The following is a 10,879-nucleotide window of genomic DNA, read 5'->3' as shown; positions in this document are numbered from 1 at the left end:
GCGGTGTTGCATGATGTTAAGAAGGAAATAAAGCGTACCCTCTATCGAGCTAAGGTACAAAACTGCTTGTAGAGGCTTCTGCAATAGGTGGATTTGGTGCAGCATTTCTGGCATGCTCAAGGTGATCAGATTGTTCTTTCAGCGTGTGTGTATACATAAATACATTTAGGAAGCTTGAATTGATTAAATGTTCCTTTTTCCTTTTGTCATTAGCCTAAATTTGCATGCAAAGAGTAGCTGCTTCCTTAGTGGTGAGCTATTCTGCACGTCGGAGATGACTGCATTTGATCCTGATGGTTAGAGTGACACAACCCTGCAGCAGAACTCGGTGAATAATGAACACTTCTGCTATTAACTGGTAATAATTTGCAAGAATTTAACAAACCTGCGAACGTGTTCCCTAAAGGACCCTCATTTTCTATGCTGAATGCAACATTTCTTGTGACTAGTGTATATATTAACACAAAAAATCTAGTAGGAGCTTATCTTGAATGAAAACTTGTGATAAATTACCACTCCATTACATTAATTCATTCTGAGTTGCTCTGGAAGTTGTATCTTGGCTTTTTTTTTTTCTGTTGTGTAACAGCCTCCCTCCCCTTTTTCAGGAAGCCCTGTATTTATCTGTTTAGTCCAAAGGCAGACTTGTTTGAGGATGGTCCCAGAGGTGTAGGCATGAGCCTTCGGTGTGATGGAAGAATTGGGGGTGCTGGAGCCTTCCTGCACAACTGTCAAGTCAGCAAAGGAGAAATAATGATTTTTAGGAGAAAAGTATTAAATTCTGCAGTGTGAATAGGTTTCTGCCCAGGTTTCCCGGGCTGCACTGCTGCTTGTGGTCTCGCTCCCACCCCAAATGTGTGCTGCTTCCACATTACTGGTGTCTATTTCAGCTGTAATTTTTCTCTCTGTGTGAGCCGTGCAAGCTCTTGGCTCGAGTTTTGATCAGTCTGTCTGTTCTTCCTCGTACCCACATTGTTCCTTTATAACTCATACAAAATGCTCTTTGTGTATTATTTTGACTCGTACATATTTTTCTAATCAGGCTTTTGGCTCGCGCTGCCGCACTACCTCAGCCTGCAGTGGTAGATGCTGCTTGAAACCCTGCCTGCGACCACGCTCACGCCCGCGATTACCATTTTATTGTAGCATTCCCAGTCGTCCGTGTGCCTCCGTGAACTCGCTCTGCAAAGGCTTTTTTCCCCCAAAGGTATCATCCTGCGTCCAAAACTAGACTGCTTCAAACCTCATCTGTTCTGTAATGAACTTCTGTCGGGCAGGATGAGGACACAGCAGCCTCCCACCTCCCCCCAGACCTCCCCTTGGGCCTCCGCGCCCAGGTGGCCCTGCTCGGGGAGGTTGCCCTGGTGGCCTGGCTGTGCGGTAGCACATCCTTCAGGGGAAGGGATGGAAAGAAACTCGTACAGCAGCCTGTTACCTGCTTGGACATGCTCCCCGGAGCTTCAGTGTGTGGTTTTAGGAGCTGACTCCCAGATCCCGTGTGCTTCCTCCTAACAGTAGGCAAGAAGCTTTGCGAAAGGTTGGCCGAGCAGCCTGAGAGCACCAGTAAATGCCTGTTCCTGGCGCTCAGGAAACAAAACCAAACAAAATCAGATAAGCTGCTCGTACTAAATGCTGGTTACCTTGTCTCAAACTTTTTGCCTCCTGGTTTTAGTACCTCATTCTCATGCAAGGCCTCTGTGTTGCGCTAGACTTTGGTCTCCTCAGGAGGAAGCGACTCCCGCTTGCACCACAAGAAGTGAAACCTGAGGTGCTGTCAGCTCAGGCCTAGCAATTTCATGGTGGAAGATGCTCCAGCCCCTGAAACAAGCCAGGCTCTCCTGTGAGCTTTCCACTCAAGATGAGGCTACAGCACAAGCACTTTTCTCCAAACCTTAGCAAACTGCTGCTAATAAACACTTAGGTTAGCAGGTTCGAGGCCCTGCCTGTTGCAGCCTTCACACAACTGCCGTGATGACATGGAGTAAGTGTGTGCTTACCCTTGCATCGATGTGTCTAATTGCTATTGCTCCTTGCCTAGTCAACTTGACTCCGTGTCCCGTTATCTACCAGAACATTTGGAGGCAGGATTTGGTTCTGCTCTCCTGTGGCACTACAGCTGCCTCTGGCAGGTGCAGTCCTCAGATGGCTGCAATCCTCCACGGTTTTAGGAAACCGAGGGGTATAACGCTACTGGAAAAAGGCCAAAAGCTTCTCTTAAGATTGCATTTGACATGTTAGTCCGGAGCTTGGTCAACTGTAAGTAGGGATGTTATTAATCTGCAGCTGTATTGGTACGGTACTCCTGTCCAAAAAGCAAGTCCTGTGCATAATAAAACCTCAATAGCAAAGCAGATGCAATCCCACAGAAAATTCTGGTGAGGCTATGTCCCCTCCCTAGGGGATCTATGTCCAGGACAGCTGCTCATTTATGCACACAGCTATGTAAAACCCACCTCTTCTGTGCAGTGGGTAGCTAGCCACTTTCCACACGTGTGATGGTGTGGTAGTCACTGCTGAAGGCCATGGCCACTGCTGCACCTCTCACCTTCCAGTCCTGCTGGGCTCTCAGTGAAGATCTACACCAAGTCCATGCCACTGTATCTTCACCCCTGCTTGTCAGAGCACCCCAATGACAGTCTCTTTAATTACTTGTTCATAGTTGGCAAAGCAGGTGACACTTGGCTGCAGGATATGTCAACAGGCAAAGCTTTATTGAATCGATACACAGTATTAGAAGTGTTAAAGTGTGGTACATAAAGCAAGGAAAAAAGCAGTGCTTATAAACGTAACTAGAAGTGTGGCCCAAGCACTACAGTAAACTACTATCGGTTTCACAGTAGTTAGTAACATTTTGGAAACTCTTTTCTTGCAGCAGAATCTGAGCAGAGCCGTACAGGTTGCGCGCTGTGCTCCCTCACTGGGCATGAACGAGGGCACCTGCTCCCTGCCCGTAGCCAAATCCCTTGGGGCCGAAGTTCTTTGCGTAACAGCCTGCAAGAGAGACGAGTGGTAGGGGCTGAGGCTTCTTGTTTTTTGAAACAGGAATAAATTCAGTCTCTGCCCTTGTAACACACCACCTTGAACCATTAGCAAATCATCTTTGTTTTGTTTTGTTTTCTCACCTTTACAGTAGATTTCTCCCTCTTTTTCAGTTAGGGTCGTAGACTCTAGGCTTTTCCCACACTTGGCACATCGGAAGCAGTTTTTGTGCCATGGCTAGGAGAGGAAAAACAAAAAAGCTTAAACACGCAGGATGCCTGAATTTGTAATAAATAAATAAAAGAAAAAGCTATTAATTAGACATGCTTGTATCAGTATTGTTTACATATGTTGGTGCAATGAAAACCACTTGGAGTGCACTAGTCGCCGATTAAGAGTGTCTGCATTTTTGGGTGGCACAAAGCCCTGGATTCCACACAGCTTACTGCTCAGGGAAGCATTTTGGAAGGCCTGGGCTTGCCCTAATCAATTCTGATCTTGGCTATCAGTCAGACAGCTGGCAGACTGACACACAGCTTTATGTGGTGCTTGCAGAGAATATGCCCTTTCTGCTGAAACATTCAGCCCTTCATGAGCTGCGCACAAAAGGATCATTCTCTTTTCTGGAGGGAGAGGGCTCCTGAACTTTGGTTCAAGCCTCTGGCATGAGAAGGTATTGAAGCTTCATCTCTGAAATCCAGGGCAAGACCTTGTTACCCAGAATTTCCATTTCAAGTGCTCTTTAAAAAAATAATAAAATAAAAAATAGAGACAAAAATGAAGACTAGATTGCTTTGACCATTTCCAGTTTTGAAAAATGAAGTTTTAGGGTGACTGCCACACAGTTGGTTCTTCACTACCTTCTAGATAACACACACAAAGAAGCCTTCATAATACACCTCACTCACTTTAAAGCCCACTTAAGAAATTAAAAAGAATCACGTTCCCTTACCTTTCCAGCACCTATTACTTTCTCTGCCGCATACACAGAATCCCCACACCTGGAACATTTCTCTGCGCCTCCAAACTTCTGAGCGAATTTTGAAGTATTTGGATTTGTTGTGGGTCGGTGGGGAGAGGGCGTGCTGATAGAAAGAGAACATTTGTTTTCTTTTCTTAGTAAAAGAGCTCTTGCTCTTCCTGACAATGCTGGCAGCACAGCATCTAACACACAGTACAGAATACAGTACTTTTCCAAAATTTGAGAGGTTGTTACCACGTCACTTCTAGAGACATGATGAATTCCGAGACCTGTATTCCAAGGTGATTGTTAAATTCCTGTCATTTGGTCGTGCCTGGAACCTGAGCTGGTCAGTGAACCTAATGGATTGAGCTATGTATCATTTCTAGATTTGCTCTGGCTGGAGAGCAGGCATCATATAAAAGTCAAGTAACAAATTGCATGAGGCAAGTGGCGAGGCGTACCTCAGGTGCTTTTCACGTGCTTTGCTTTACAGCAAGAACTTAATCAGATTAGGACTGTTTACTCTTTAATAAGCCACTTGGTTTTGGCTGTAATTAAGCACAAATGCTTCTTCATTTACCAATTAAAATTTCATTCTTGTAGCCCCAGATTTGGCGCTCCCTAAATCCTTCCCTGCACAAACCTGCTGAGCAGCTGCATTTGCAGCTTGCACAGGAGAGCACCCCGAGACCCACCAGGGTGCCGACCTGCTGACGGCTCATCAGAACCATCATCAGGGCAGCAACCCCACCACATCCTAATCCATATGGCTTGCTTCTTGTGTCCTTACCTGTGCTGACCCCTGCTCTTACAGTGCCTACTTGGAGGCATTGTGGAAGGTTTGTGCACTGTTAGCTAAACACCTCACATTCAGAATACTGCACTCGGTTACATCTTTTGCAGCGTTCCTCTCCCAGTGACCTGAATCCACCCTGAACACCTCCTGTGAGGACAGTGCTGGAGGACAAAGGTGAGGCACATCCCAGCCCGGTTAACTCACCTCTCAGGCTTGATACCTAGTCTCTCTCCCCTGTCCATGTTCAGCGTGCCTGCCCCTTGCCCGTATCCGTAACCTTTCGGGCCGTACTTTTTCCCATAGCAGGACTTGCAGTAAACTTCAGCATCATGAATCGCTACGGTTGTGCTGTCCAAGTTTTTCCGGCAGACCACTAGAGGGAAAAAAGTTAAACAGCCTTAAGGGACAATTTCCAGCAGCACACGTAGTAAGCCAGCAGTGAAGGGAGAAGCGGTGGTATGGCTTTCCTTGTCCACAAGTCTTCCTATTAGGCTGTGGGACAGCTGGAGATGAGAGATTATCTTTTGAATTAGTAAATTATGCTTAGCCCTATAAAGGGCTCTCTTCCCTCCCACCTTTCCACAGCCATGACATTTAAAGTCTGGAAGCTTGCCGTGGTTTGATGAATGAGACCGCTCAGAAACCCAGATAGTGCCGTCAGCGGTTTCCCTTGACAGATGCCGTATAGTAGAGAGCAAAGCAGTGCAGAAGAGTCCCTGTCCTGCCCTTTTGGCCAGGGAAGGAAAACCTGAAGGCTTCCCCCCTGCCTGGTTCTGGTTTGGGGCACAGTTGGTGCTGTTTCACAGCTGTCACCAGAGGGGCCTCGCTTTTCTGGCATTCATAAATCGTCCTTCAGCACAATGTAAGCACCCTGCCCAAGGTTACAGCTGAAGGCAAAACTATTTCCTGCTGCTTCTTAAACCTGCCTTTGTGACCACACTGACATGTTCTCCCAGTCTGCAGCAGCACTGTGCAGTGATAAAGAATTTGGATGGGGGAGGGAGGAAAAAAGAGAGAAAGCCCTAAGAATTTTGTATTCAAAAAGAATTTAGGGTCTTCAAAATACACAGCGACCTTTGCTTATGGCATTCATTAGCTCCAAGGCTCTTTTTATAAGACACAAATATCCAATAAGTAAATCAACTCGTGCACGTTTGTTAAAGCGTACAGACTTTAACCCCAGCAGAACTATGCACGAAGCAAAAGCAAACACGCAGTCAAACACACTAGAGCCATTGTTTGCCTACAAGTTCCAGGTTTCTTTTAATAGAAACTCCCATAAAAGGCTGAAAATGAGGCAGCTGAGACATCTAATTTTTGTGACTGCTGTAGAGCTAAGGAAAAGGAGTGTAGGTGCGCCGGGGCTCCCGTGCCAGCATGGCGCGCTGACATTGTGCTGCAGATTTATGGCAAACCAGACCGAGAGCTGCAAGTGTGGCTTGTAGAGAAGGCGAAATCCCAGCTCAGTCTGCAGGAATTAAATGCCAGCAAGACAGAACAATACCTCATGGCTGCAATGAGGTAAAATTCCCTGACTCGGTCAGGCAGGCTGCTGGTTTACAAAGTGTTCAAAGTAAATAACGTGACCCCCAACCAACAGCGTGGCCGCTGCCACAACCCCAAGCTAGGCCGGGTGGTTTTGGGGTGGCAGGCCGGGCCGGGGGCAGTACTTACTGCAGAGGAAGCAGCAGCGGTGGAAGCTCCTGCCGTCGCACTGCACCTCCTCGGCGTGGTACACGGTCCGGCCGCAGGCGCCGCACTTGTTGCCTCCTCCCCAGTTGGGCATGGCGGTGCTGCAGGCCGCGGGGCGGCGGGGGAGAAGGAGAAGCTCGTTAGCTGTGCTGATTGCCGCGTCCTTCGGGGCCCTGGCTCCCCGAGGGTTAGGGTTTTGGGGACTGACAACGAAATCTGCCGAGCTTGGTGCTCCAAGCAAGGAAAACAGAGACGAATCCACGAGGCACATCCTCCAGTGCCTGCTCAGGAGTTTCAACGTTACATAAACTGGATATGCACAAATTAGGCTTTCATGCACAAGGGCTTTACTGTACCTTGAGCGGACGCCCCCCCAGATGGATGTAATTTCAGTTTCTATGCTTCATTAGCGCTGGGCCTCTCAGCTGGTGGAAGCAAACCAATTGTGCCAACAACGGCATTTTGTTTCCCTGCAGGGCCCAACATTCGGGACGCAGCACAAGCCAAAGTTCAGCTCGCTGGAGAGCCATTTATTAGGGCTGTGGGGGCATTCAGAGCTCCCTTGGGATCACGCCTGCACTTCAAGGCTGTTTAAGGGGGATTATTTCCCAGAGCCCCCACCGCTGTTACACAAACTGCATCTTAACCAGACAGCTACAGGCACCAAACCCAACTGCTCAGGGACTGCAGCTGCCCTAAGAGGAAGAGGAGCTCTCTCTCATGCATGATTTGCAGCAGGCCCTGAGAGGCTGGCATGGAGGGATGGCTATCACTAGCGATCATATCCAGCTACAGCCCTAGCAGCAGTCTCCTACCCAAAGCCAGAAACAGCAGCTGTCCCACCTCAACCTGCCCCTGCCCCTGCCCTGCTGCCCTGTCCTCACGCTGTCACCCCCACCAAATCCCACCCAGCTTGGCCTGCAGCTCCTCCTGCTCCCCAGAGGGTCCCGTTAGCTGGCCTGGGCTAAAGCACTACCTTTGGCTTGCATGGGGTTTTCCTCCTCCTGCCGCCACTGAGGGCTATGAGCTTCCTGCCTCAGGGCACTTTTGTTTGGGGTACACCTTTCTGAGGTGACTTTGCTGAACCCAAACGAAGCCGCCCATCTCACCCACGCTGCACGAGTGCCTCCAGCCCACGCAGCCCAAGTGCCAGCTCAGTGGTCTGGGGTGTGCAGCAGGGGCTGCACGGGTCCCCAGGGAGACACGCTGCCAAGCCACGGCTGGCAGACCTTTGTCCCAGCCAGGCAAGCAGCCACTCATGGCATGTGGGAAAATAAGATTAGTTATTAACGCGAATTAGGGCATCTTTGGTACATTCCTACACAAAGGCTTAAGAAACTTCCTCGGAGTGGCTGAGCGGTGCCATTTACAGCACCGACACTAATTACTGAGATATTCCTTTGTTTAATGCTTCCACGGGATTAACAACATTACTGCTCATGGTTTAGCACTAATACTCTGACCGAGCTCATAAAATTAGTTTTATGACGTTCACCAGTTTGTCTCTGTCATTCTTGGCACAACCATAGAGTCTAAAAAATTAAGATTCCATTTCTTTTATTCAAGTGTTTGGCTGTGCTACCGCACAGCAGCTGACATCAATCATGGCATACAGCGTCCTTAGTTAACGGGAATATAGGCTGCACAAAGCTTCGGAAAAGGAATGTGTTAACTGGAAAAAAAAAAAAAAAAAAAAAAGAGAGAGAAGAGATTCCTTTCCATTTTGTACACTTTCCAAAGCGTAAGTGGTAGGTATTTGGTACGAGAACTACCTCCTCTCTATTTTCCTTTCACCTTCCCATGCTCACGTCCTTTTTTGCATTCACTTCAGCTTAAATTATTTTAATCGCTTTATTAGCAAACAGTTGTCTAGTTTCCACACACACTAGACCTGAAGACCTGGATCTGGTTTCCAGCTTCGCCCCAGATTTCCCATGCAGTATTGGCCAATACGGGGTGCAGCTCCACCCCTCCTTCCTCAGGGAGACGAAGTATTAGAGGATCTGGCAACCATTAGCTGACTCCAATACCCTGATAAGGGCTCTGGGAATTCATTAAATGAAAAGCAAAAAAAAAAAAAGGAGTTGAAGTCAGAGATTCAAGGTGACCTCGCTCTCTTCCACAGAAGAGATTTCCATTTATCCTCCCCGCGACGTTCCCATGACAGCTCGCGTGGGAAGCGCGGCAATATTTCTTCAATTACCCGGCAGCGAGGGCTACCCCGAGGCGGCAGTGCCTGGGAGGCAGCAGGGGAGGAAGGGCTGATGGTGTGGGGGCGCACAGGACGGTGTGCAGGCCCCAGGAGAACGGGGCTCTCCTCCAGGAGCTCCGCGGGCAGCAGCTCCCAACCCCAGCGCCCGCACGAAGCCTTCTCCACCCCCGGGAGGTTTTTTGGCCAGTTCAGGCAAGCCTCCGGGGAGCTCCAGCGCAGTAATTAAGCATCCAGATGATCTCACCAGCAGCACCAACAATTCTGACTTTTAATTGCAGGTTTGTTGGCAGCTCCTGCCCCCTGATAAGAGCACCCTGGCTTCTGCTAAGCTCGTGCCCGGCTGAGGGGAGGCTACGTTCCTCGGCTAGCGCTCTCCAAAAGGCCAGTTACAAGCCAGGGCAGTGGCAAAATCCTTTCCGACACATTTGTTAATGGGGCTTCAACACAAGATACCCAAAGCAGACACAGGACAGACAGTGAGGAATGTCAAGCTTATCCCGTTATCCTTAAACTATACAAAATAGCTTTTGCAGTGACCCGTTCGAGGACCCAGACGTGATCCATGGAGCAAGCTGAGTGCTGACAGGCATCGGGCAGCCCCACGCTGCTCTCCCCAGCCCCAGCCCCACTGCTCACCCACAGCCACCCAGCACAGGGCTACCCACCATAACCAACACCAAGGGAACCCATAAACCTATGGGGATGGGCTACGTGCTGCCAGGGGACTCCAAAGCAGCCAAAGCAGAAGAGGGAAAAACGAAGGGCTCCCTCCCTCAGCTCACCCCATGCCTCTCTGCACAGCTGGGCAAGCATCCCCCAGCCCCATCGCCGGCCGGGCAGACCCCAATGGGCGCCCCAAAAGAACTCCAGGGATGGGATGGGATGGGGTGCGATGGGGTGCAATGGGGTGGGATGGGGTGCGATGGGGTGGGATGGGGTGCGATGGGAGGGGGTAGCTATTGCTCCGAGGCCCCCCCCGTCCCGGTGTCGCCCCCCAGGACCCCGCTCCCCCCGGCCCCCACTCACCACCGGCTGGGCTCGGCTCCTCTCGGCCCGGCGCGGCCCCGCAGCCGCTTAAAGCGCCGGGGCGGAGCCTCCCCCGCCCGGCCCGGCCCCGGCCCCGGCCCCGCTGCCCCCCCCGGGGCCGCCCCGTCTGCGGGGGGACCCGATGGGACGGGACGGGGCGAGGGGGGCCCGAGGTGTCCCCCCGCGGGCCCTGGAGGGGGGGTCAGGCTGCGCTTTAACTCGTCCTGCTCCGTTTTAGGGGGTTTTAACCCCAAACGGGCAGGCTGCGTCCCTCCGACAGCCCGCAGAGCTCGCGGCCGGGCTCCTGGGGCCAAAAGTGGGCTCGGTGCTATGAGGGGCGCGGGTGGGGAGGGTGCGGGGGTCCTGCCCGGGTCCTGCCCGGGTCCTGCCCGGGTCCTGGCCCCGCAGCTCGGCTCCAAAACCGAGCTGAGCACCAGCCCCCGGGGTGGCTGCCAGCCAGGCGCAGAGGCTCGGGGTGCAAGCAGAAACACCCCAAAGTGTTGGCCATGGTTGGTGCTCGGCTTGGAGGTGAGGTTAAGGGAGAGGAGCCCTCCAGTTCAGGAAACAAGAGGGTGTGAGTCAGAGCAAGCTGCCTGCACACACTGCACCAGGTACCTGTGCTCTCTTGCCCAACCTGTCCCACTCCCAGCCCTGCTGGGACTGCGTGTAACGAGGCCGGGTTATTTACCACGTCTCCTCAGGTAGCCTCCAACGCGCTGAGATTTTCCCTCCCGATAATGTTTCCTGAAGACGGTAAAGAAAATAAACAGCGAGGATCCTGAAGGGAAGAAAGCAGCGCTGCAGTCCTGGTGAGATGTGAACGTATGCAAAGCAAGGAAATGCTCACTGCGATTAAGGGGCCGTGCTGGTACAAAATAAAACTTTCTTCAGCACTGCCAAGGGAGTTAGAAGACAGTCTGACGTGCAATAATTATTTTTCTCATGCCCAATATTTAATCAGTCTGTCAGAAGCAGAGGAAGTACAAAGGACTGACACAAATATGGTAGTAAGTCCATTACTGTAGGAACAACGTTAAGGAATACATTACTGCAGCCCTCAGGAATCATGGCTTGGAATGAAGGAAAGCAGAAATGAGAGGGAAAACTTTCACCACATCGTTTATTTTTATCGATTAGTATTTCTATAATAGGATCTGTAAATATATTCAAATATGCATAAATATATATAAATACATTCTTATTTATATGT

The 10,879-nt window shown here is 50.4% G+C and overlaps 1 protein-coding gene across 1 annotated transcript; it reads right to left on the bottom strand.

The window, feature by feature from the left end:
- Window positions 1-2,685: 2,685 nt before the first annotated feature.
- On the bottom strand, window positions 2,686-9,777 carry CSRP2 (cysteine and glycine rich protein 2). The gene is made up of 6 exons (XM_068669132.1): window positions 9,670-9,777; window positions 6,414-6,532; window positions 4,944-5,112; window positions 3,932-4,064; window positions 3,123-3,216; window positions 2,686-2,991 (listed from the first exon to the last, which is right to left on the bottom strand). The coding sequence occupies exons 2-6, from the start codon at window positions 6,523-6,525 to the stop codon at window positions 2,915-2,917; spliced, it is 585 nt and encodes a 194-aa protein (XP_068525233.1). The 5' UTR covers window positions 6,526-6,532; window positions 9,670-9,777; the 3' UTR covers window positions 2,686-2,914.
- Between the last annotated feature and the right edge of the window lie 1,102 nt (window positions 9,778-10,879).

The sequence above is a fragment of the Anas acuta genome, chromosome 1, assembly GCF_963932015.1.
Source record: "Anas acuta chromosome 1, bAnaAcu1.1, whole genome shotgun sequence".
In the NCBI taxonomy this organism is placed as follows: domain Eukaryota; kingdom Metazoa; phylum Chordata; class Aves; order Anseriformes; family Anatidae; genus Anas; species Anas acuta.
The sequence above is the reverse complement of the archived record's forward strand: the minus strand, read 5'-3'. Positions and strand labels throughout refer to the sequence as shown.